At 49.2% G+C, this 27,930-nt stretch overlaps 1 protein-coding gene across 1 annotated transcript; it reads left to right on the top strand.

Annotated features, from left to right (window-relative positions):
* On the top strand, positions 1-26,283 carry VPS45 (vacuolar protein sorting 45 homolog). Its single transcript, XM_077258963.1, has 15 exons — positions 1-140; positions 587-721; positions 1,029-1,089; positions 9,927-10,006; positions 10,108-10,176; positions 10,257-10,394; positions 10,474-10,584; positions 10,739-10,873; positions 10,959-11,072; positions 11,814-11,981; positions 12,818-12,976; positions 13,051-13,158; positions 16,032-16,153; positions 16,356-16,487; positions 21,060-26,283. The coding sequence occupies exons 1-15, from the start codon at positions 48-50 to the stop codon at positions 21,145-21,147; spliced, it is 1,713 nt and encodes a 570-aa protein (XP_077115078.1). The 5' UTR covers positions 1-47; the 3' UTR covers positions 21,148-26,283.
* Positions 26,284-27,930: the final 1,647 nt, after the last annotated feature.

Raw genomic sequence — 27,930 nt, 5'->3', positions numbered from 1 at the left:
TATCTGGCAGATCACAGCTGACATCAGGGCGCTGAGTGCTGCCGATCATGAACGTGGTGCTGGCAGTCAAGCAGTATGTGTCCAAGATGATCGAGGACAGCGGGCCGGGCATGAAGGTGCTGCTCATGGACAAGGAGACGGTATGAGCAGGGCACACTATGTGCCAATGTTTGAATTTACATATGATTTGCATATTATGCTGCTCCTTAACCCCTTTATTCCCATGGGGCATTTTGGGGGGCTGGGTTCCACATATGGACTGCTAAGTTCTTCAATCACTAATTATTACTGGCATGTAAAAAGATTTTGCGGGGGAAACCCTTCTGATTGGCTTATATGTCATCTATGCTACTCGGGGGTGGGGCCAGTGTTCTTGTATCCGCCCCTGCAGAGCTTACTAATACAATTCATGGGTAATTCTTTATGAGAAACCGACTAATGCCGATTGTGATCGATTGATTGTACTGTGATCCCACAAGCAACGTGGCAGCCTAAACTTGCCAGTTACAAGGGGTGTAGCCAGTTTTATATGCAGCTTTAGCTGTGACTTGTGTATAGAATTTTATCATGTGACTGATGTCCACAGACCAGCGTGGTGAGCATGGTCTACACCCAGTCTGAGATCCTACAGAAGGAGGTCTACCTATTCGAGCGCATCGACTCGGCCAACCGGGAGAGCATGAAGCACCTGAAGGCCATATGTTTCCTGAGGCCCACCAAGGTAATGGGGTAACTGCAGCCAAAATGGGGGGTAGAAAACTGATCAGGGAGAGCTCTTTAGGTTGGCTACTCAAGGAGTACTCTCAGAAGGTCCCTAACCCTCCTCAACTAAGAGCATGTTCTGATTCCTACAAAAGGTAAAGTCCTAACTTCATTGTAGTGCAAACTGGTGGTCATCCCGTCACTAACGCCATAAAGTAATGCGACAAGGGGGCGTCACTGTAATGCTATAGAAATGAAAGCTGTGTTCTGATTGGTTGGGAATGGTTCTAAACCATAATTTCATTCCATTCCTTTTTATTTAAAAGGAAAACATTGACTACCTGATCAAGGAGTTACGAAGACCGAAGTACAGCGTCTACTTCCTATGTGAGTATCTCTCAGGATTCCACCAGCAGAATAGTGAGTGCAGCTCTGGAGTATAATACAGGATGTAACTCAGGATCAGTAATGTAATGTATGTTCACCATGACTGCACCAGCAGAATAGTGAGTGCAGCTCTGGGGTATAATACAGGAGGTAACTCAGGATCAGTACAGGATCAGTAATGTAATGTATGTACACAGTGACTGCACCAGCAGAATAGTGAGTGCAGCTCTGGGGTATAATACAGGAGGTAACTCAGGATCAGTACAGGATCAGTAATGTAATGTATGTACACAGTGACTGCACCAGCAAAATAGTGAGTGCAGCTCTGGGGTATAATACAGGATGTAACTCAGGATCAGTACAGGATCAGTAATGTAATCTATGTACACAGTGACTGCACCAGCAGAATAGTGAGTACAGCTCTGGGGTATAATACAGGATGTAACCCAGGATCAGTACAGGATCAGTAATGTAATGTATGCACACAGTGACTGCACCAGCAGGATAGTGGGTGCAGCTCTGCTCAGCTGCTACTCACTGTGCTGATTGTGGGTGCGGTCGCTGCTGAACCTGCAGTGTGCTCCTGAGAACCACCACCTCTCCACCCGGGGACCTGCTCTCTCTCTTACCCAGGGAGGGAGTGGGTTTCCTGGGATGAGTGAAGGAGCCAAGTCCCAGGCTTCTGCTTCCCGGACCAGGCTGGCGGGGGGCAGAAGGAACCAGCAACCAGCCTGCACATCAGAGGATTCGGGGGTGAGACGCTCCACCAGGAGTCGCAGCAATGTGGCTCCTACTCCCCCCAGGTCTGCAGAGACCCAGAGAAGCCGCAAGGCTTCCATGGAGGAGAAGCCTGCTAGTGTGCAAGATGGCGGTCCTTCTGGAGGAAAGCTGAGTGCTCACGGAGGTGAGGCCGACCTCACTGAAGAGGGTTGGGCGCTGCAGAGCCCCCGGGAGTCTGTGTCCACCTATGCCTCCCGGGTCATGAGCCACCTCCGTGAGTATGAAGACGCAAGCAAGACCATCACGAGGCTCCGAGAGGAGCTGCGCTGCACAAGCAACAAAGCTGCAGGTTCCTCCAAACCGAGGAAGAATCAGCTCCAGGCAGAGGTAAGGAGACTGAAGGATGACATCAATGAGCTTGAAGTCAGAAAAGCTTTCATCAGAGAAAAAAGTGGACCATTTAAGGAAAAACTTATTAATGAAGATCGATTCAGAGAAATGGCTGATAACAGAGAGCAAAGGCAGATGGGGCTGCAGCCTGAGTGCCAGGTGGATGATGATGATGAGGAGGATGATGACCAGCAGAAAGCCCCACCTGGCAGCCTGCTTAGTCACTCACAGGCCACGTGCAGCGAGCTCCCTGCTGGACAGGCGACAATGACATCTCATCGCAGTTCTGCTGGCTCTGGGGAGGACAGTGACATCGGCCAGGGAGGGGCACTAATGGCAGAGATCAAGCTCCTGGAGTCCCCAGTGTGCCTTCAGAACTTCCATCTTGGTGATGATTTGCCAGAGGAGGCACCTGGGGGCCGGAAAAAAAAGGTGAAGAAGATCAAACCTAAGCTGCAGGAAGCGGTAAGCTATGTATATGCCCCCCTCCCTGTACCCCCTGAGTCGGCTGCAGGGTCAGCTCGCTGTATAAGCCCCGTTGCCCAGCCCAGCCCGGGTTCTGCTGTGGATCCGGTGCAAAGGCGCGGGGAGACTACAAAGCAATGTAGTGAGGCGCAGAGCTCCGTTTCTGCTTGTAGTAGCGGGGACGTAGCAGCAGGTGCATCAGCCGAGAGGCTGGACAGTGAGGGCGGCCCGGCGGCGGGCGAAAAATCAGGCCACGATACTGTGGTGCGCTCCCCAGTGGGAGGGGGGAGCAGCCCGGTGTCAGGGGCAGCTCCGGTAGCCTCGGTGCCCCTGAATGCTGTTGCCGCTGATCACTTAGTTGAGAAGCGGCGGCAGTGTGAGGGGGTTACCGCGGCTGGGCGTTCCGGTCCTCCCACCAAAGTCCTGTTCTGTGTTGGCGCCGCTGGTCAACAAGATCCTGATGCTAAGGATCAGCGGTGCCTCACAACAGCGAAAGATCAGCGGCGCCTGGTAGCAACCATGAAGCAGCGGAAAATATCAACTGATGATGCGGAGGGCACACATAAAACCATGGGTGAGGTCACCTCCAGTTCTGTGGAGGAGACTCAGCCCCTTGTGCCTGATGATGCGGAGGCCAAAATGTCACCCCCTGTTGTCACTGGTCCAGCAGGAGTGAATGTGGTGGTGGGTATGGATGAGGAAAACTCTTTGTCTAGTGGTGTGGTTGCTGGTTTGGTGGAGGGTGAGGAGGTTATGGAGGTGGGTAATGGTGATACTGTTGGTGTGGATGTGGTCACTGGTCCGGTTGCCCCCCCGGTGGTGGCAGCACCTGTCAGGAGTTATGCCGCTGTCACCTCCGGGGGAAATAGGGCGTCCTCCTCGTCTCTGGGCTCTGGGGACGGCATGTTGCAACGGCGTCTCCTGGAGGCTCTAAAGAAGGGAGAGAGATCACTAATGGTAGAGGGTCGAGAGGTTGATCTATCCTTCTGGATAGAGAGGCATGGCCTCGGGGCCTTCCGAGAGCAAAGAGGGGGGGATACAGTGTGGTCCCTCCCAACAGCCGGGCCGGGTAGTGTGCGTAGGAATGTGGTCCGTCTTCGGTGGAGGGGCAGTGATGCGTGTCCTCCAAGGTCGAAGGTTGTGGAGCTCCTGCTGAGGATGGGCTTCAAGGCGATTGACATCTACGCCTTGATACATCCCTATTCCACACCTGAGTTTGATGTCAGCTTTGTTCGGCCGGAGGGGCTTGAACTTTTCTGGTCGAACTATGAGTTGGCAAAAAATGAGCCCGGCTGGCGAGACTTTGCCATTCAGGCGGTGTCTCGCCAAAATCAAGTCAAGAAAGTGACCGTGATGACATGTAACGAGTCGCTTTCTTGTTATGACATCATGACGTGGCTTGGCCGGTATGGAGAGGTAGTGGAGATGCCAAAGAAAAACCGTGACGAGTTTGGTATCTGGTCAGGGGCCTGGACGTTTATGGGAAAACTTAAGCGTTCAGGTGGTACGGTTGCCCACATACCATCATCTGCCTTCCTGGGTAGGGATCGTATCCTGGTCTTCTACCAGGGGCAACCGAAGCTCTGTCACAAGTGCGGCGACCCCACACACTTCAGCGCAAACTGCACTGTGCAGAAGTGTGCATTGTGTGGGGATGTCGGCCATCTTGCTGCATCTTGTGTGGAGATTAGGTGCCACCTGTGTGGTGAGTTAGGTCACCCATTCAGCCGTTGTCCTCGCTCCTTCGCTAACGCAGTCGTGACCCCGGTGGGAGAAAGCCGTGAGGCTGATTCTGCTGGGGAAGGGACTAGCAAGGGTGAGGGAGCTGAGGGGCCAAGGAAGAAAAGCAATAAAAAGACGCCTGCCCAGCTAAGGCGTCTAGACAAGCGCAGACAGGATAGGGAGCTGGGCGAGCCTCGGGCTACTGGGGCGGCCCCTGTCCTGGATGCCAGTCTTGCTGCTGAGGCCCCAAGGGATGATGAGTTGGATGAGGAGGTCAGGAGGATCCACAGGGAGGAGAGTGCCACTGCCTCAGAGTCCTCCCATTATGAAAGTATGGATGAGGATAATAGGCAGTGGCTAGAGGACAAGCGTAAGCTCGGCACCAAAAAGAAGAGAAAGAAGGGAGATAAAAAATCTTCTCTCACTCTGACCAAGGTACCTAAGGAAGGAAAAACCGACTCCCCTCTGGTTGGTCTTTCTAACCGGTTCCAAGCCCTTGAAAACATCTCTTCCTCTGAGGAGGAAGCTGAGGGTGAGGTTCTGGCTTCGGCGGGGCTCACAGGGGGCGCCGAGTCTCCTCCTTCTGGGAACGTAAGATCCTTGGAGGGAGGGACTGGCCCAGAGTCCGGAGACGAGGACGAAAAAAATAAAAAACGCGTGGAAATGGATACCTCCATGTCATTAAAGAGGGGGAAGGATTCCTCCTCTGAGGCAGAGGATAAGGGGAGTGGGAAAAAGAAAGCCATCTAACTCAATCACCAATGATGGCGGAACCCACTCCGTTGACGCTGGCGTCCATTAATGTCGCCAGCATAAAGTCAAATACAGCTAGATTTGCGGCCTTTGATTTTCTCAGCCGGGTTGAAGCTGACATTTTCTTTTTGCAAGAGACCAGGCTGCCAAACATGGCAGATGTGTTTAAAGCTAAGAGGGAGTGGAGACTCGGGCCCTCCTATTGGTCTCTTGCGGCCGAGCCGTATAGCGGAGTGGCGGTCCTTTTTACCGCACCGGTGGAATGCCGACGGGTTATTGAGTTAGAAATGGGGAGGTGCCTGATCTTAGATGTCCTCATGAAGGGACAAGAGCTCCGGCTCATTAACATCTATGGTCCCCAATCTAAGTGGGACCGGAAGTGTCTCTTTATGAGGATCAAGCCCTACCTTTTTACAAGTCGGCAGGTTGTCTTTGGAGGGGACTTCAATGCTGTCACGAGGCCCCGAGATAGAGGAGGTTCCAGAGACAAGCTGACTTATGATAGCGTCGCCCTTAATAGTATAGCTAGTGAGGCTCCCCTGGTGGATGTCCACATTCGGCACACCCCAGGCCACGAGGGGTTCACCTATCATAGAGGTAACTGTAGGTCCAGAATAGATAGGTTTTATTTAAAGGAGGAAGCTGTCTCTTCAGCAGTGTCTGTTGTTGAGGTGGAGTTCTCCGACCACTGTTTAATTTTGTTTTCTCTGAATGTTACAGAGACCCTCCGGATGGGAAGAGGCTTTTGGAGGCTCAATTCGTCTCTCTTGGAAGAAGCGGAGATAAGACAGTCCTTTGAGGATTTTCTTCAGAGCCAGGTACCCTTACTGGATCTTTGTAGTAGTAGGTCAGAGTGGTGGGAGATGTTCAAGGAAAGGGTGGCGAGATTCTTCCGCCAGCTCTCGAGCCTCAGGAGTCTGAGCAGGTACCGCCTGTATCAGGGTCTGAGGAGGAAACTCGAGCATCTTGTCTCAACTGGAGGTAGCCGCGAGGAGATCTCCAGAGTGAAATCTTTGCTTATGAGGTGTCAGTACGATAGACATGCATCTTTGGTTTTTGAGAGGGATTACGGGAAGTACCGCTCGCCCGACCCTTACAGAAACTGCAAGATGTCAGTGAATAGTAAAGTGGTTACAGGACTGGTCGACACTACGGGGTCCCTGAGGCGATCCAGATCAGGGATCCTGGAGGTTGTCAGATCCTTCTACTCGCACCTCTTGGGGAAGAGGGATCTTGATTGGGATGAGATGTCGGCTTTCCTGGCAGAAGCTGTCCCCGAACCAGGGGTAGACCCCTCTCTTGACGTTTTGACAGAAATGATCAGGGAAGAGGAAGTTCAGTTGGCGATTGAAGGGCTTGCTCCCAAAAAATCGCCTGGTCCAGATGGCTTAACATCTGAATTCTATAAGACCTTTAAGGACGTTTTGGTTCCCCTCTTGACTGAGGTATTCAATGAGTGTCTTTCCTCGGGCACTCTGCCGAAGTCAATGAGGAGGTCTGCTCTGATCATCTTGTCAAAGGGTAAGGACCCGTCTTGCATTGAGAATTGGCGTCCCATAGCGCTTCTCAATGCAGACAGGAAGGTTCTAGCAAAGGTGCTGTTTAATCGGCTGGTGAAATTTGCACCCCGACTCCTTTCGGGGGCCCAGCATTGCTCTGTTCCAGGCCGTAGCACATTTAGTGCTGTGCTCTGTGTCCGAGAGGCAGTGGAGCAGGGTAGGGCTGGTCACTGGAAGGGGTACATGCTGTCACTGGACCAGGCAAAAGCGTTTGATCGGGTTAATCACGAGTACCTCTGGTCCGTCCTTCTGAGATATGGCCTGCCGGGGGGGTTTGTTGATTGGCTTAAGACCTTGTACAGTGGGGCAGAGAGTTTCCCGCTTGTGAATGGTTGGATTGGTAGCTCTTTTGAGGTTGGGTCCGGTGTTCGCCAGGGTTGTCCCTTGAGCCCGCTGCTGTACGTGTTTGCGATTGACCCTCTTCTTAGGAGGGTGGAGCGTGGACCGTTGGCCGGGATCGGGATGGATCAGGCAGCACCGGAAGCAATTCTGAGGGTGGTGGCGTATGCCGATGATGTCACTGTGTTTGCTTCCTCTCACGAGGAGGCAGGGTGGCTGATGTCAGAGGTAGATCGCTACTCGGAGGCATCCGGGTCCAAGATCAACCGGGATAAGTGTGAGAGTCTCTGGCTGGGAGGAGGAGATCCTGGTTTTGATCTCCCGGACACCCTTCCAGGACCCAAAGTCTCTGCAAAAGTCCTTGGCATCGAATTTGGCCAGGGGGATTACCCCAAACAAAATTGGGACAGCAGGCTAGAGATCGCCACTCAGAAGGTGAACCAATGGAAGGGTTGGTCTTTGACCCTAAGGGAAAGGGTAAACCTGAGCAAAACTTACCTGCTCCCTTTACTGATTTATCTGGGCAGTGTGTGCATCTTGCCGGAATCTCTCTGGACTCGGGTCTACAGTTTGTTCTTCCAACTGTTATGGGGGAATAGACTGAACCTGGTCAAGAGGGAGGTTACTTACCGTACGAGGAGACTAGGAGGGTTGGGTATGGTCAACCCTGTGGTATTCCTTGTGGATACCTTCATTAAGATCAATATCGCAAACCTCTGGAAAGAGAGGGCTCCTCCGTGGGTATTCTCCTGTAGGGGATGGTTTCAGCCTTTCTTCCAGGAATGGGAGACAGGAGGGCAAGTGAAGGATCTTCGCACACCGCATGGACATCTTCCGGCTTACGCTACCTTGGTTCTGAAGGTAATTCGTCGGTGGGGTCTGGGAATGTGGGAGATCAGGACTCTGCCAAGGAAACTACTTGACAGTAGGGTCCTGTTGACCCATTTCCAGAGGCCTCTGGCGCTCAGGGACTGCCCAAGTCGGGATCTTGGGGGTGGGTTTGCATCTTTTGAATTCTATCAGGATCCCCTCGAAGTTTTGGGACTTGGCTTGGCGCTGCTTCCATGGGAAACTGTGTGTGAGGGACAATCTGAAGTGTAGGAGCTCTGAGGACAGGAATTGTCCTCGGGAGCATTGTGGTACCTTGCTGGAAAGCATGGACCACTTCCTGCTTCATTGTCCCTTCAACACAGAGGTGTACAACAGGGTGGGCGCCTTCATTGGCTGGTCTCGGCTGGCCGGTCTCTCCTATGCGGAATGGGCCTATGGAGCATTCGGAGACCTGGGTGGTCGGGACCGCTGCACCTTATTTCTAGTTAGCGCAGTGGTTAGGTATCACACGTGGAACGCACGGTGCTTAGTATCGACGCAACGAAAAATCCTCCCAGTGGACGATGTGTTTAGGACCATACTCGGTGACCTGGTGAAGGTGCGCTCTCTGGAGTATGGGCGACTGGGCGCACGGAGGGCCGCGCTCCTCTGGAGGGGCTTTTCTTTTAGTGTGCCCTAGTCTGGTCATCTCCTTTCCTGGTGGTGGGCTGCTGCTGACACTGTAGATTTTTGTTTTGTTTGATCATTATACAGTGATGTAGGGCTGCAGGCGCCGAACTTGGGCTTCGTGTTTTGTAATTATTGTGGTGTGTGCTGCTGTATATAATGTATATATTGTATATGGGGATATAGATTTGGGTGTAGGTGTTAGGTTGGGTGGTGGGAAAAGGGGGGAGGTGGGATTATCTTGTGGGACTATGGGACACCGGGTTGTTTGGGGGAAAAACTGGCACTGCCTGATCTGGCCTATGGACGTTGGACATGGACTGAGGCATGAGACGCAGGACCAGCTCTCAGGTCAGTGCGGGGGGTTGGGAATGGAGGATAGCTTGTAGTATTGTATATATTTGTTTAATTTGTAGTTATTTTATTTAAAACTAAAAAAAAAAAAAAAAAGTTCCTGTATATAGTCTTTGTTTTCCATTGTTTATTTTATTTGTTATTATTATTTTGTTTGGTGGCCGGACCTGAAGTTATTGTTCTGTATATACTGTATAATATGTGTGAGAGGCTGGACCAGTGTTCAGTATACTGATTATTTTCTGGCTAATATTTTTGTTATGTTTTCTGCTATTATTGTTGTTATGTTTTTCATTTTTATAATAAAAGATCTACAGGATGTAACTCCGGATCAGTACAGGATCAGTAATGTAATGTATGTACACAGTGACTGCACCAGCAGAATAGTGAGTGCAGCTCTGGGGTATAATACAGGATGTAACTCAGGATCAGTACAGGATCAGTAATGTAATGTATGTACACAGTGACTGCACCAGCAGAATAGTGAGTGCAGCTCTGGGGTATAATACAGGATGTAACTCAGGATCAGTAATGTAATGTATGTACACAGTGACTGCATCAGCAGAATAGTGAGTGCAGCTCTGGGGTATAATACAGGATGTAACTCAGGATCAGGGCAGGATCAGTAATGTAATACATGTACACAGTGACTGCACCAGCAGAATAGTGAGTGCAGCTCTGGGGTATAATACAGGATGTAACTCAGGATCAGTAATGTAATGTATGTACACAGTGACTGCACCAGCAGAATAGTGAGTGCAGCTCTGGGGTATAATACAGGATGTAACTCAGGATCAGTAATGTAATGTATGTACACAGTGACTGCACCAGCAGAATAGTGAGTGCAGCTCTGGGGTATAATACAGGATGTAACTCAGGATCAGGGCAGGATCAGTAATGTAATGCATGTACACAGTGACTGCATCGGCAGAATAGTGAGTGCAGCTCTGCAGTATAATACAGGATCAGAGAGTACTTTGACTCTTGCACAGTGACATTTCTATAATATAGGTTGTACCGATGTATTTTATTTTCCAGATTTTAGCAATGTGATCAGTAAGAGTGATGTGAAGTCTCTGGCTGAGGCGGATGAGCAGGAGGTGGTGGCAGAAGTGCAGGTCAGTGCACACCTATATCAGGTCATGTAGTATATGGCATTACATTGATGGATGTACTTTATATGCCGGTGTTAGGTACATTAGTTTGTCTGTTCTTGCAGGAGTTTTATGGAGATTACATTGCGGTGAACCCTCACGTCTTCTCACTAAACACAGTCGGCTGCTACCAGGTAATAGAACCCGATGTGTCTTGTAAAACCCAGTGAGGGTCTCCATGGATGTAACCCCTCCGTCGTCATCTTCGTTCTAGGGCCGGAACTGGGATCCCTTCCAGCTGTCTAGAACCACACAAGGACTGACCGCTCTGCTCCTCTCCCTGAAGAAATGTCCAATGATCCGATATCAGCTGTCCTCAGATATGGCCAAGAGGCTGGCGGAGGGCGTGAAGGTGGGTACCGGTCACCGGTGACTGATGTCCATGGCGCAGCTGATTCCTCAGACTCACTCTTTGTTCCTTCTCTCTCCAGCAAGTCATTACTAAGGAGTATGAGCTGTTTGATTTTCGACGCACGGAGGTGCCACCTCTTCTTCTCATCCTGGACCGCTCTGATGATGCCATCACACCTCTACTCAACCAGGTGGGCACATGGCGAGCTTGAATGCTAGATAGCGACAAGGGCTGAGCTGCTTGGCTTTTCCTTTTCGCCCTCCGCTAATGTAGAGAAAATGAATGGTGCCAGAAAACCCCACCGATGCGTTATTTACAGACGTATTTTCTCTGTGCTCGGACAGTGGACGTACCAGGCTATGGTCCACGAGCTACTGGGCATCAACAACAACCGTATCGACCTGTCGCGTGTGCCGGGAATCAGCAAGGATCTGAAGGAAGTGGTGCTGTCCGCAGAGAATGACGAGTTCTACGCCAACGTAAGCGATGGAGATAATCGGGGCACGCCATCGCGTCTTGATTGACCACTAACGAGAACTTGTGATTCTTCCTTTTTTTTCACAGAACATGTACATGAATTTCGGAGAGATCGGGACCAACATTAAGAACCTGATGGAAGATTTCCAACGGAAGAAGCCTAAGGAGCAGCAGAAGCTGGAGTCCATCTCTGACATGAAGGTAGGAGACTTTACATGACCCAAACTGATATTTTCCTTCTATGTAATTGGGCCGGTAACGACAAAACGTGGCAGGTGAATGTTCGCGGATACCCTGGCTTACTGACAAGTTTATTCCGGATTCCTACATAGTCAAGGATCTGCTTAGGATGGCCTGTGATTGTGTCATGGAGGCTTCTTTTGTGCTTCTACATTTTTGGAAATATTAACCTGTTAGTGCCTTGTTTTTTGCTTATGTTTATTGTATTTGTTTATATTTGCCCCTTTTCACATGTAAAGCACCATGGAATAAATGGCGCTATAAAAATGTATAATAATAATGATAAACGTTACTAATTGGCATTTTTTAGTTTGCACCGCATTCTGCTATTCCACCACTAGATGGCAGTCAGGTCCCTTCTTCATCTCTGCCTCGTGCAGGTCCGGAGGGGATATCATTGTGATCCGCCATACAGTCCTACGGACGGCGCTCTCTGGCATGTAGCCCATGCCGTCCACAGCACTATGTAAAAGCTTCATCCCAGCCGCTCAGCCCCTTAGATAGCGGCGGTAGCATTTAAGGGATAAGACAAAGGGATGTAGCCCTCCTCTGTCACCTCATTGCTTTCCCACAATGTGATCGCGGGGTGCTGATGGATGGACATGGCAGCTGGGGACCCACTGAAGCCCCTCGTTGCTACCTTTTGTATTTACCACATACTGCAATAATGGGGGACTACTTCGTTGGTTGTTTCTCTTTCAGGCTTTTGTCGAAAACTACCCTCAGTTTAAAAAAATGTCCGGCACGGTGTCCAAACACGTGACCGTGGTGGGCGAGCTGTCGCGGCTTGTGAGTGAGCGCCACCTAATGGAGGTGTCCGAAGTGGAGCAGGAGTTGGCTTGTCAGAACGACCATTCCAATGCCCTACAGGTGAGTCGTCCCCTTTCTGGGAAGGAAGGGGGCTGAAGGTTGTTCCCAGCACCACGGCCATCCCGGAGGTCGGACGCCTCCCATCATCACCTACACTATATGGAATTTAGGGATCATACATGACTGTGAGAATACAGATCTCCCATACAGTACTTCAGTATAGCCATCTCCTACCCCCCATGGAGGAGGCCGCTTCAAAGGATAATTAATTATGGGCATTGAACTGGAGACTCTGTCGCCTTGTTCTCCACACAAAGCTACAATTAAGAGACCATGTTTCCGGTTGTGGTAAGGTCATGCCAAGCCGTCCTGCACGCCGTGGAACCAGTGACACAGCCTTGTGTGTAGGTCTGGTCTGCTGCATGAGACGTAGTCTTTGTACCGGGGTCCCATCATAAGAATAATGAGCTGGAGGCTCCGTAAGAGTCACACAGACAATGGTCCGGCTGTGCAGTGCTCACACACACGTCACTGGCACACTGTGTCCTTTCCATCCAGCCCGTGTGATGCGCCCGCTGCATCGCCCTCTAAAGGTTACATACCAGCAGGGTGATGGGGATGTGAGGACAAGTGGACCACAGTCTGTTCTAAGCCTGGGAGAGGTGGGGGACCTCTAGGACGGCTGCCACTATATAGTCACCCAGCTTTCCTACACTCCTAAAGGGCTAGACTTTGCTTATTGCTATGAGACCTGGGATATTTGGGCGTTTGAGAGCCTGTATTATACTCCAGAGCTGCACTCATTATGCTGCTGTTGGAGTTATTACAGATCTTATCCTGTATTACACTAGATCCTATGAGCGTCAGAGCAGAAGTTTTTTGTTTTTTGCCTTCAGAATGTGAAACGTGTTCTGCAGAACCAGCGCTTGTCTGAATTGGATGCCACACGTTTGGTCATGCTCTATGCTCTGCACTATGAGCGGCACAGCAGCAACGCTCTGCAGAGCCTTCTCGCTGACCTCCGTAACAGGGGGGTATCTGAGAAGTATCGCAGGGTAAGTGTTCTCCGTTAATCCCCCCCTATGGGTGTATGAGAGGAAGGTGTCTGACCCTTTTGTTTTTTGAGCAGCTGGTGTCTTCCGTAGTGGAGTTTGGTGGGAAGAGAGTCCGAGGCAGCGACCTATTCAGTCCTAAGGACGCCGTGGCCATCACCAAACAGTTCTTCAAAGGACTCAAGGTCAGTGAATTATGGTTGGAGGATTTAGACAAACTCTCCATATGTGCTTTTACCAGGCTCCAGACAGAACAGAGAGCTTGGGTATTACGAGTGGGATGTATCATCAGCAAGGGATCAGTCCGTTCTTGAAGTTGATGTATCAGAAGCAGGAAAAATGGGCAAGCGTAAGGATCAAGGAGCAAACTGTTATGTCTAGATGACTTGCGGGGTGTTCTCAGCATGCGGCGGCTCTTGCGGGGTGCTCCCGGCGTGCGGCGGCTCTTGCGGGGTGCTCCCGGCGTGTGGCAGCTCTTGCAGGGTGTTCTTGGGGTGCGGCGACTCTTGCGGGGTGTTCTTGGGGTGCGGCGGCTCTTGCGGGGTTTTCCCGGCGTGCGGCGGCTCTTGCGGGGTGTTCCTTGCGTGCGGCGGCTCTTGCAGGGTGTTCTTGGGGTGCGGTGGCTCTTGCGGGGTGTTCTTGGGGTGCGGCGGCTCTTGCGGGGTGTTCCCGGCGTGCGGCGGCTCTTGCGGGGTGTTCTTTGCGTGCGGCGGCTCTTGCAGGGTGTTCTTTGGGGTGCGGCGGCTCTTGCGGGGTGTTCTTGGGGTGCGGCGGCTCTTGCGGGGTGTTCTTGGGGTGCGGCGGCTCTTGCGGGGTGTTCCCGGCGTGCGGCGGCTCTTGCGGGGTGTTCTTGTGGTTCGGCGGCTCTTGCGGGGTGTTCTTGGCTTGCGGCGGCTCTTGCGGGGTGTTCCCAGTGTGCGGCGGTTCTTACGGGGTGTTTCCGGAGGGCGGCGGCTCTTGTCACTGATGACTGCATCATGGATACCTTAAGCTCATCATTATGTTTGACGGATGAAGGCTAGTCTGTCTGGTCCAATCCCACAAAAGAGCAACTGTGCCCCAAATCTATATATATGAGGCATCGTGATTACTCGCTAATCCCGCCCCCTGCACAGTAGCTCCGCCCCCCACATTACCACACATAATCCCACCCCCCCACCCCATTATTACACACAATCCCGCCCCCCCCACCACATTACCACACACAATCCCGCCCCCAGCACATCATCACACATAATCCGGCCCCCCCACCACATCACCACACACAATCCCGCCCCCACCACATCACCACACACAATCCCGCCCCCACCACAATACCACACACAACCCCGCCCCCTCACCACAATACCACACACAACCCCGCCCCCCCACCACATCACCACACACAACCCTGCCCCCCCACCACATTACCACACACAATCCCACCCCCACATTACCACACATAATCCTGCCCCCCCAACCACATTACCACACATAATCCCGCCCCACCACATGCCCACCACATCACCACACACAATCCCGACCCCACCACATTACCACACACAATCCCGCCCCCCCATTATTACACACAATCCCGCCCCCCCACCACATTACCACACACAATCCCGCCCCACCACATCATCACACACAATCCCGCCCCCACCACATCATCACACACAATCCCGCCTCCCCACCACATCACCACACATAATCCCGCCCCCACCACATTACCACACACAATACCGCCCCCCCACCACATTACCACACACAATCCTGCCCGCCCACCACATTACCACACACAATCCCGCCCCCCACCACATCACCAAACATAATCCCGCCCCCACCACATTACCACACACAATCCCGCCCCCCCACCACATTACCACACAATCCTGCCCGCCCACCACATCACCACACATAATCCCGCCCCCCACCACATTACCACAGATAATCCCACCGCCCCACCACATTACCACACACAATCCCGCCCCCACCACATTACCACACAATCCTGCCCCCCACCACATTACCACACACAATCCCGCCCCCACCACATTACCACACGTAATCCCGCCCCCCCACAACATTACCACACAAAATCCCACCCCCACCACCTTACCGCACACAATCCTGCCCCTCACCACATTACCACACACAATCCCGCCGGCCCACCACACATAATCCCGCCCCATCACATTACCACACACAATCCCGCCCCCACCACATCACCACATAATCCTGCCCCCACCCCATTACCACACACAATCCCGCCTCCCACCACATTACCACACACAATCCCGCCCCCCACCACATTACCACGCTTAATCCCGCCCCCCACCACATCACCACACATAATCCCGCCCCCCACCACGTTACCACACATAATGCCGCCCCCCACCACATTACCACACATAATCCCACCCCCCACCACATTACCACATATAATCCCGCCCCCCACCACATTACCACACATGACTCCCCCCAACACATTACCACACATAATGCTGCCCCCCCACCACATTACCACACATAATGCCGCCTCCCACCACATTACCACACATAATGCCGCCTCCCACCACATTACCACACATAATGTCGCCCCCCCACCACATTACCACACATAATGCCACCCCCCCACATTACCACACGAGGCTCCGTCCCCACACATTACCATACGAGGCTCCGTCCTCACACATTACCACACGAGGCTCCGTCCCCACACATTACCACACGAGGCTCCGTCCCTCCACATTACCACACGAGGCTCCGTCCCCACACATTACCACACGAGTCTCCGTCCTCACACATTACCACACGAGGCTCCATCCTCACACATTACCACGAGGCTCTGTCCCCACACATTACCACACGAGGCTCCGTCCTCGCACGTTACCGCACGAGGCTCTGTCCTCACACGTTACCACACGAGGCTCTGTCCCCACACATTACCACACGAGGCTCTGTCCCCACACGTTACCACACAAGGCTCTGTCCCCACACATTACCACACGAATCCAGTTTGCTTTTGATTTTACACTGAATAAAATGTATTCGTATTATTCCTGTTGTTTTCGTGCAGGGCGTGGAGAACGTGTACACACAGCACCAACCGTTCCTTCTTGATACCCTGGACCAGCTGATAAAGGGGAAGCTGAGGGACAACATGTACCCCTATGTGGGACCTAGCACCCTGCGGGACCGGTAAGACTTATTCCATCCATATCTCTATGGCTGGTCATGCATACGAGCTGTCCGGCTGACAGCTATCTGTACCAACCACCCTATATACATGCACGCTCAGGTCAGACGTGCATTTAGTGGGAGTAAAGTGCCCAGTCATTTTCTCCACCATGAACTATCTGTCAGGCCTCTCCTCACCCTTCATAAACTATTCTGTCTGCAGGCCTCAGGATATCATTGTCTTCATAGTTGGAGGAGCAACTTATGAAGAAGCTCAGACTGTGTATAACCTGAACCGGACAACACCGGGGGTCCGCATTGTCCTTGGTGGGACCACCATTCATAATACTAAGAGGTAAGGTGTTAGGACTACTTGGTGCTCCTGAAGGACCTTCTCTCCAATCTCACTATGCCCGGGCATGCTCCTGATCTCCGGCGAGCCCCGTCCTTTCTCTCGTTCACCCCCCGACGTGTCTTGTCCTTCTCTTTCACACAATCTCCTCCTCTGTCATCTCCACCCTACAACAACCCATCTTACTACAGACCAGCTCTGGGCTCCCGGGCATCCCATTACTGGTACACGACATCTGAAACCTGAGCCAGGATTTTTCCTCCAGCCTTAGTCTAGCTGGACAGAGCCACATGTGTAATGAACGCCGCCACTCAGCTGTCATCGGAGCCAGGCTTAACCGTGTATTTTCCAGTCCTGTCATCAGGTGCCAGAGTCGAGCGAGAGGAATTGGGTTACAGGATCCGTGTGGTGGGGTCAGTCCATAGAGGAGGTTAAGGCTGGGCGGAAATACTGCCACCACGACCTTATGTGATCAGTAACCTGCCCTCCAGGGTGTCATTCTGGAAGAACTACGCTGATCGGACTCCCCTATTAGAGCAGGTGACTGTCTGCTTGGGACCCTTCTGTATGGCAGGTCCCAGTATATATTTTGCAGTGCAAATAAGCAGATGAGCTAAAGAAGATGCCCCATATATTGCAACTCAAGAAAAGGGCTGGATCGTCGGATCATGAAAGTTCTGATCATTTCAAATATACTTTGTATTCTGCATCATTTTCAAGACTTCTGCTTGCTGTATCTGAATGGAAAATGTACCTATGTCCGGGCTAAATACCATTACTATGTCTGACAGTGGAAAGGTGGATACAGTTGTATCTAGTCGAGTCCTCTGTAACAAAAGCAGCCCGAACTCCAGGCCGCACCTGCACTGACGCATTGGGGCAGGAATGTGGGGTGTGCAATGTTTGGTCACCCTGATCACATTTGATTTTGCTGAGGAGATTGCATGATGCACAACTTGTTGCCAATCGGTTGAGTGGATGCCCGTGGGCAGCAGCAGCAGCTTTGTTTGCTTCAGGAGCTCTTTTTCAGCAGCTGTTTTTCAGGAGCTTTTTTTTTTTTTTTTTTTTTCTTCCAACAGCCCTTTCTGCATAAACTTTTTTCTCTATTTGTTCTATTGCAGGAACTCTGTTTGCAGCAGCTTTTATCTCTGCCTCACGGCATCTTAAGTCTGTAACATGAATGGGATTGTATTTATGGATTAGTGGACCCTAATAGCAAATCAATGGGCGTCAGTAAATTTTGGACACGCTGATGCTCAGTCAGTCACTGACTGTGAAGGTTTCGGTCTCCCCCAGCCGTTTTGATGACCGTTTTAGCCGCTTCCCTATCTATGCTTTACGCGAGCGTGTTCAGTGGGAGGTCCACACTTTACATCAGAGTTTTAAGATGCTCGTATTTTCTTCACCTTGCTGGTAAAGCAGAACATCTTCTCCAGCGTCGGTTCATGAGGCCCGGATTACCTGCGGGGTCTCCTTAAGAAGGGATATGGATACTTGCAGTAGTTTCCACACCAGGAGTGGAAAAAATGTCCAGTGTGTTTGACAGTTGAAGGTGTCCCTGCTCCCCGCGCTCCCTCCTGCCCCTCCGCACTTCTATTATTTACATGCACAGGATCAGGTGACAGGATTTGCATAGAGAGTATAAACGCTAAATGCTCACACACAGACCCCATTAGCCAGTGTGTGCCCCATCACACCTCCTCCTGCCCAGGGGGCACCTGAGGGTTGTCAGCACAGGTGGTTGCAGCCTCCAGCTGGGTCAACTAGGCGCAGTCACATTTTCTTCATGAAGCTCTGCTGATGTACTGTGACCAGTGCAGCATTCGGCCGAGACCGGATTTTATATTTCTATTGCTTAACAGCAAACGCACATTAAAAAGCAAAATAAAAAAAATCACAAAGATCATGCAATGTACAGATGGATGAAAGTCCCCTTGATCTGTTCCATTTTGGGTTGGAACGGTAGAGGTGAGGGAGGTTCCTGCTGCAGACACAGGGCAATGGAGGGGAGAGGCTCCTGCTGCTGAAGATACAGGGCAATGGAGGGGAGAGGATCCTGCTGCTGCAGACACAGGGCAATGGAGGGGAGAGGCTCCTGCTGCTGAAGATACAGGGCAATGGAGGGGAGAGGATCCTGCTGCTGCAGACACAGGGCAATGGAGGGGAGAGGCTCCTGCTGCTGAAGATACAGGGCAATGGAGGGGAGAGGATCCTGCTGCTGCAGACACAGGGCAATGGAGGGGAGAGGATCCTGCTGCTGCAGACGGGACACTGGAGGGGGAGGCTGCTGCTGCAGACGGGGCACTGGAGGGGGAGGCAGCTGTTGCAGACGGGGCACTGGAGGGGGAGGCAGCTGCTGCAGACGGGGCACTGGAGGGGGGGGAGGCAGCTGCTGCAGACGGGGCACTGGAGGGGGAGGCAGCTGCTGCAGACGGGGCACTGGAGGGGGGGAGGCTGCTGTTGCAGACGGGGCACTGGAGGGGGAGGCTGCTGCTGCAGACGGGGCACTGGAGGGGGGGGAGGCTGCTGCTGCAGACAGTGGGAGAGTGAAATGAGAACACGCTGTCCTCACAAAACAAGCACAGAAGACTTTTGTAGATTTCTCAGCTCTAATTGTAATATGTAACAAGTGAAAGGGAATGATCTGATCTGCAGGTACTGACCATACCCAATGTTGTGTGTCAGATAAGGAATCCATTGCTCTGTTAACCCCTTTATGTCCCTGCCAACTGTCATATATCTTTAGTGGGTTTCTCCTGCTTTAGGATTAATGACGGATCCCATAAAAAAACAAGGGGATTTCAGCTCTTAATGCCTAAAGCTTCCCTTGTAAGAGTCATCTAATCCGCTGACCTAATTGTTATTTCCAGACCTGCTTACAGCATCCGTCTCTGACGCACACGAGACTCCCTGTCGCTGACCGTTCAGCAGAGGACGTTAGCTGTCCGCCCTGGGTACTTGGGATGGCATCACATAGAGGACGGCACTGACCTGTGGGCGTTCTTTTATGGAGACCAGTGTACCAGGATTTAGATCTGGGTTTTACCAAGGTGATGCTCCACCCCATATCGGAGCACAACATGAGAGCCATTAATCTGATAAAACACACTGCTGCTGAGATCCCCCTAATGCTTTCACTTTCATGAGTGATCATTTGACCTCTACGTTACCAGGAAACTTTGTTTTGGCTTTTTTTTTTTTTTTCCCCCTTCCTTTTCTTCAGAGCCCATAACTTTTTATTTTCTTATTTTTGTCGTTCTTTCTCGTATGTGATTTGTGTTCAGTGGGATGAGTTGTAGTATTGAATGACACCATTCATTTTATCATATCTAGTGTACTGAAAAAATGTGGAAAAAAAAAATCCCAAATTTGGTGAATAAGAATCCATGAAATGCTGACTTTTTTTGCGTTTAGTTTTTATGGCGTTCACCGTGCAGTGAAATTGGCTCGGTAACACAGAAGTGGGCAATTACTTTTCCCGAGGGGTCCTGTGAGAGACAGTAACTGTTGTGATGGGTCAAACCAACAGGCTGAAACTAATTCTCAATATTAATGTTATATTTTATCTTATTTTATTTTATATTGTTTATAAATTGTACTGCTCCTGTTATTTCAGCCCTTGAATCTTAATCAAGGGCTCCCAACAAGATATGATGCTCCCGACCACAGTATGATAACCTCACAGCCCTCCCACGCACAGTATGATGACCCCACAGCCCTGCTACACACAGTATGATGACCCCACAGCCCTGCTACACACAGTATGATGACCCCACAGCCCTCCCATGCACTGACTGATGACCCCACAGCCCTCCCACACACAGTACGATGACCCCACAACCCTCCCACGCACAGTATGATGACCCTACAGACAGTATGAAGTCCCCCTAGCCAGACAGAATATGATGTCCCCACTGTATTCCTCCACAAGTTCTTATTGACAATGAAACCCCCTTCCCCCCACAAATAATACTCCTCTTACCCCATTCCACTATTGTGCTGCTCCTGTCGGAGAAGCGTGTGGACTGAGGCTTCACATGTCTCATTATAGTCTCAAGACGCACTAGTTGAATGGTGGAGCATGAAGCCAACAGCTCCCTATTCCACCTTTGTTCAGAGTGAGATGCTGGGTGAGAGGATTGAGGTGCTCTTCAGCAACACGCTCCTCCAAGACACAGGCGGTACATCGCTGTTTCCAGCCCATTGGCAGTCCTGATAGTAGGCTGGACAAGAATAACCAAATGGCAGATGTTTACAGGTCTGCGATAACGTGATTCCCCAAGGCAATACTGTTAGGGCAATACCAAACTTGTGATCTAATATTCGTATGGATTGGTCACTCCCTCAGGAGCAGCGCTCTTCTATTGTTTTGTTTTTTCCTCTCCCCCTTTTTTTATGCATGATCTATTTTTGCACACTTCTTTTTTGTTCTTTATATAATTTTGGATCATAATAGAATTTAGTTATTACGTTACATAATGCGAATCCCATGTTAATCCTATTACGTAATGCTCAGGTTACGGTAGTCTGCCTCTGTATTATATGTATTTGCTGATCATATGTCTCTACTTTCAGTTTCCTGGAAGAAGTCCAAGCAGCTGGCTTCCACGTCCGCCCTTCAGAAACCTACCAGGGGGCAGCGCGGTCGTCAGTGAGGCGATAAGGACAGAAACGTGGCATTCCTGCCTGCTCTGGGGGTCCATTGTCATGGTGTGCACTAGTTCTCTCTCCTATTGTACAACGTCTGTGTCATCTCCGCTGGGATTAGGGCGTCTTACATCCGTTCTCATGGTCCACCACAACTATAAGACTTCGGCCCTTCTTGAGAATCTATGGACGATGGCTTGTGGAGAATATTTCAATAGTTTATACCAAGATCCCTGTCTGTAATCAGCTGCTGAATAGTCCGTCCGTCCTGCTGTACAGAGCTCTGCCAGGTTTGGGGTTTTCTGGCAGTAGATGGACTTGATTACTTGCCCTCGCAGAGATAAAAGAATATACGTTGTACCCAGATTGGGAGGGACAATGCGGTGAAGGGGCAACTTATTTAATATGGGGATAATCTTTGTACAGAATCCTGCTATCTTGATATTCAATGGCACAAAAATGGGCACTGCCCTCTCATCCCGCTGACGTCCTGGCATGGAAGCAGCAAGTTTTATCTTTTGGTTTCATCTAAAATATTGTGTTTGTAGGACGTAGGTGTGATGTTAAGGGGGCTCTTGCATTGGACGGGTGTCACAGATGTGGCCAATCTGCTCTAAAGCTTCGTGCCAGCTGCTATGACTTAACGGGGAAGTGTGGCTTGTTTTTTGCAAGGCGTCTGGTAGATAGGCAAATTTTTTTTTTTTTTTGACAGGGCACTGTCGGGACCACCTCACATCAGCTGATGTCACTGGGGCAAATAACAATGTTTTAATGCATGGGAAAGCCAGGCCCCAGTGGTGGAGGAGAAGGATATCCACTCCCTGATATTACTTACATATGAAATGGGGTTGCCACAAAACATACCCCCTTTAAAGCGGACTTCTATTATCTCACAAAACATGTGGTAAAGAACGGTCTTGCAACCTTCGTCTCACGATCACAAAAACTACAAAGGCACCAAAAGTTGTATGTCCAGGAACTGGCTCATGGTCTAATTTTCTAATACGCCATCCACTCTTTCAGTATTCTGCCAGTACTATAGGTGCTGGAGCTTTTTCCCTGCAATTATCCAATGACATGTCTGTCCTAAATTGAAAGCATGTCTCTCGTTTATGCCTGGATACAGTTTGCCAGACATGAGACAAAGGCTCCGCCTCTCTGTAGAGGAGGTGAAGGCTCCACCTCCTTGTAGAGGGGCAAAAGACCTGCCGCAATTATTTGTTATCTATGTCTGCAGATTATACTGGCTGTTGCAGCATGGGCTCATATTTCTCCAAGCCTCTTTTCAATAAATTGGATACTTGCAGACATTTCTGCTCCAAACCTTTCCTGTGTGCCCAAACCCCTAGGAGAATATTACATCTATATATTTGCTGTACAAACTTACTTATGGTATCCGGTGTGCGAATACGTGGACGACCTTGACAAAACTTCACACAACTCGTTTCATTTCAGTAGGCACATTTTGGGTTGAAACTTAAACTTTTAACTTTACTGAAAGGTTTATGTTCTTTTTCCCTTTGAGTGGAATTGTTCCCTGTTATCAGCCATTTAAGATATGCCAGAGGCTAGCTGTGTTTTAAGGGGGGTAAGTGGCTGTGCATGTGCTATATATGTGATAATGTAAAAGGTCTTCCACTCTTCAGGAGTAGTAGGCAGCTTCTATGTAATGATGTTGTCATCTTCTAGATTTTGGGTCTGTTCTCCAAGATATGGCCCCATGCACATATCGTCCAGTGTCTCCTGCAGAGACTGTATTGTGTGTTCTTCATGTACTAAATAAATGTCCAATTATAGATAAATGTATTACCTTGGTGTCTCCACCACTCTGCTGTGTGAAGATTTCATGCAGAGCATTATGGATTTGGGCCTGACTGAAGAAACGGTTTCCTTTTACAGAGCCTCAGATCGTGCTCTCTTCATCCAAATGCTCTGAAAAATGTGACGGTGCCACATAAAATAAAAACCAGTGAACAAAGATGTGGTCTATCGCATCCCACTCCATAAACCATTCCCTATCCCTCCGAGCCAGAAGGCCACAAGGGACTGGGACAAATGGCTCCTCTTTGCCAAAGCTCAGGGAAAGCCCAAACCCGTCCTCCACCCGTGGCCACCCAAGTGAAAGCGGAGGGGTCAGTCTAAACTGGTTCCTCTTCCAAAGGAGGGGAACGAGGTGGGAAAAAGGTTCCGAACCCTGGGCATGTACTGAATTTAATGTATACCTGTTGTTGAGACAGCCATCTGGCTTAGGAAGACCTCTAAGCGAGGCAGTGCTGCCTGAGGAAAAAGGATGCAGATTGACTTTTCTTAAGGAGGTGGAAAGTGGTCAATAGTGCCACCAATTTGAAGAATTTACCATATAAGCCATTTTAATGAGCTTTATAACCTAAAAACATATGAAAAAATCCAGATTTTCTTCCAATGAGATATCGGGGTAGAGTGGATTTATGACAAGCGCTGTTGATCTAAACACAACTCAAAAGATCTCAGGAGAAAGTGGTTTGATGTCAACGCGTTTGAGTCCATCTGACTCCTTCCTCAGGACACCACAAATGAAAATGGCAACTGACAGGTATGCGGCTAAATACGCAGAAAATTAAGATAAAAGCACCAAAAAGGGACGTGGGATACATTTACATGTGACATACGCTGGTTTAAAACATACAATTTAACAATTGAAGTTGGATAAAAATAGGTCTAGTGTCTTGTTTTTATTTTAAAACCTTGTGTCGTTAAAATAAAAAGAAAACAAGAATTACAAATGGAGTGATTGTGTAGGACTTTAATAAAAGCACGATGATGGGTTTGAACTCACTTGATGCTACTCAGTTTGGGTGGTTTCATCTTAAATCTGGAGCTATATATACAGTTCAGACAGGGATCTAATAACCTTAGCAGGAAGGGATAAAGATTAAAATTAAAAAGACCATGTATATAGATTAATATGTGATAACTGTAGGGAAAAGAAAAACGGGGGGTGTACAAAGATAAAATGTACTATTTGTATAAATTTTGTGTTTGAAAAGGTTTTATTACATCACAGAGCATGATGCTGTGAAATAGAATAAAAATGAGTTCAATGAAGTATAGAGTTGAAAATAATATTGTATTTAAAAGGAGATCCCAAAATATAAAAATGAGTGTTCGATAATACAGATGGTAAACTACCTGTCAAACGAGTTCAAAACCATCATTGCTGTTTTATTAAAGTCCTATATGATCACTCATTTTTGCAATTCTTGTTTTTTCTTTTAATAAAATAAGGTTTTAAAATAAAACAAGACAGCGGACCTGTTTTTATCCAACTTTATGAAGCTGTATTTCATGGGTTTACTGCGACAGAGAGGAGCCAGAAGACCACAGCGTCTGATTTATCCTACTCTTGCACTCGTTAGGCTTCTTTCACACTTCCGTCGGTAGTCACCCGTCACGAAGTGTCGGCGCGACGTACAGACGGAAGTGTTTGCTTTCACATTTCCGTCTGTTTTGCCGGGCAGGAAAGAGTCAGAGAGAGACTTCTCCTGCTGGGCATGCACAGACGGAAAAACTGGATGTGACGTACAGGAAAACTTTCCCTTGAAAGTTTTTCTGTGACGATGGTCCGCCAAAACCCGACGCAATCCAGTGCACGACCGACGCAATGGGTGGCCATACGTCGGCAATAGAAGTCTATGGGAAAATGCAGGATCCTGCAAATGTTTTTGCAGGATCCTGCATTTTCAAAAATCGACGGATTGCGACGTGACACAAAAGACGGAAACGTGAAAGTAGCCTTAAAAGCACTTCACCTTTATATTAAACGGTGCAAGTTTATTTTGGCAGAGCAGGGGTTAATCTGCTCAGTTGAGAGCTCTTGGTAGCTTTCCTTCATCAAGGCTCTCAACTGTTCACTTGTTAGCCACTTCCATCTACATAATCTGGACCCTGGCTAGCACTCATTGTCAGAGTTAGCTTATGCTGAATGGGTGGAGGTTGTTGGTTGTTTATAGGAGGAGGCGGGTGATGGGTTTATCTGTGACTGTTTCTAGGTTTTGAGTGTGTGATAATTCCCTTTCTTCGCCTACCTTGGTTTAACCCCATCCTCCACTGCATTCCTCTGTTATCTGTGTGAGTTTATTTGTATGTTTGGTGTTTTCTGTAACCCCTTTTGGTATTACCTTGTGAGTCTGGTGTATTATAGTACACTACTACTCCCCTCTTACCTGGGTGGAGGAAGGGTACAGACTGAGGGCGGATTTAGGAGTTCAGGCAAGGTACATGGCCCCGGCATCTTCACCATCAGAAATAATCCGGGAAACAGGGCAAGCTAGGGCGCCCCTAGCATTAGGGACAGGGAAGCAGCCCCTGGTCCCAGGACACCCGGCAAGAGAGTCATCACACATATGTTTTAATGGATGTTAAACCCAGCCTATCTCACATGGAAATGTATCCCTTTTTATTCTCACCAATTTACTTGGATAAGGCACTACTGCGCTTTGCTTTTTTATCTGACCTTCCTCTAGTGAACTCCTCCGATATTTTTCCATTTTAATATTGAAAAATAATTAGAAAAATCATCTCAATGTGCTTTAGGTCCACCTACTCCTCATGGTCCGGTGTGGATCCAAGACAACTAACTTCAGCAGGAGCCTCTGCCCTAAAGATCACTAAGCACCACCCACTTGACTTAAGGGATGAGATCTCAGTAGTCACCAGCCAAAGATGGAACTGATCAGAAGATTAAAAGGAAATATGACCTCAGAAAATGAACAATTGTTCAATTCAGGATTTCGTATTTAAATTATTTTTTTTATATTTTTGGCAATGATATTTTTTTCTTCTCATTTTTTATTAAAAGTTAAAATATTGAAATTTTCACACTGCCCACTGGGGCTTTTTTTTCTTGTTGTGTTATGAAATGTGCATGTACATTAGCAGGAATGAACAGACCCCAACCGCTTTGTATTGACGCATCTAATGAGAGTGTGCAGAAGTGATTGTGAAGGAAGAGGGAGCTGTGACATTGCCTATTGTGATTTGTAGATCTTGTATTAGCTGTGTAAAGTGCTGTAATGTGTCATTGTAATCCTGCCTCTGCTGATAATGAAACTGCTGAAAACTATGCATTTTAATTCATTTTTTTTATTTTTAATAAAACCTGATACGAACTATAGGTCATTCTCTGATGACACATCCCCTATAACCTCTGTGATCCAGTAAGGCTGCTTCAGTTTTCATAAAATACTGCAAGCTAACCAAACATTTGTCCAGTCACCTCCAGTTCTCGATGTTCTAAATTGCCAAAACTTCTGACTTGATCAGGCCTAATCTATGTTTGTACTTATTACTACTACTATTTCCAGTTGGTGCTGTCACATGGTTTTGCTCTTGTTCTTGGTCTACTAATCTTGAGAGACGCTGTGGCTGCCGTCAGAAGGTTGCAGGATGTTGTGATAAAGGCCAGATGTTGGTCACCTTTGGAAACGAGACATATTTCACAATAGCTGTCTACTTGTCGTTCCACCAATGCTCCAATCATAATTACGTGACAGGATCTTTCGCTAATGTGAGGTGCTGGGGCAAATAATGATGGAAATTGTCATTAAGGGAGAAAATAATGGTTGCTGTTATTCTTAGGATCACATTGTGACAATGTTGAGTACTGCAATGGGATAGGCAAGAAAGCCCAAAATTGTGTCATACTCCCTTGTGCCATTAAAACACTTTAAGTTCTGGACACCACACGATCTATTATGTTCTGTGAGACCCACAAATGACTCCATCGTATAGAAATTTCGAGATTATGAAGACAAGTCATCACCTTGACTGATAAGGATCGGTCAGGAAAGGTCCTCAGATTTTTCCCAACTGGCCATTGTCCTGCTGAAACAAGCTCTGCTATAAATGGATTATCCAAATAAGATTGAGAACATCAGAGACAGTTTTAAGGTACCTTCACACGAAGCGACGCTGCAGCGATAGCGACAACGATGCCGATCGCTGCAGCATCGCTGTTTGATCGCTGGGGAGCTGTCACACAGACCGCTCTCCAGCGACCAACTATGCCGAGGTCCCCGGGTAACCAGGGTAAACATCGGGTTGCTAAGCGCAGGGCCGCGCTTAGTAACCCGATGTTTACCTTGGTTACCAGCGTAAAAGTAAAAAAAACAAACAGTACATGCTCACCTGCGCGTCCCCCAGCGTCTGCTTCCTGACACTGACTGAGCTCCGGCCCTAACAGCACAGCGGTGACGTCACCGCTGTGCTTTCACTTTCACTTTAGGGCCGGGCTCAGTCAGTGTCAGGAAGCAGACGCTGGGGGACGCGCAGGTGAGTATGTACTGTTTGTTTTTTTTACTTTTACGCTGGTAACCAGGGTAAACATCGGGTTACTAAGCGCGGCCCTGCGCTTGGTAACCCGATGTTTACCCTGGTTACCAGTGTAAAATATCGCTGGTATCGTTGCTTTTGCTTTCAAACACAACGATACACGGCGACCTAGCGACCAAATAAAGTTCTGGACTTTATTCAGCGACCAGCGACATCACAGCAGGATCCTGATCGCTGCTGCGTGTCAAACGAAACGATATCGCTAGCGAGGACGCTGCAACGTCACGGATCGCTAGCGATATCGTTACAAAGTCGTTTCGTGTGAAGGTACCTTTAGTCGACAACCCCCAGAGCCCTTCCTCCCAACTACCCAGCCCTCCACCTCCAAAACCAACTTCTCCACCATTACAGAAGATCGACTCTCCACTCTACTCTCAAGATAACATCTCACCACCTGTGCACTTGACATGATCCCTTCCCACTTCATCCC

Source organism: Ranitomeya variabilis, chromosome 1, assembly GCF_051348905.1.
Source record: "Ranitomeya variabilis isolate aRanVar5 chromosome 1, aRanVar5.hap1, whole genome shotgun sequence".
Taxonomy (NCBI): Eukaryota; Metazoa; Chordata; class Amphibia; order Anura; family Dendrobatidae; genus Ranitomeya; species Ranitomeya variabilis.
Note: the sequence above shows the minus strand (reverse complement) of the source record. Positions and strands in the feature narration are given on the sequence as shown.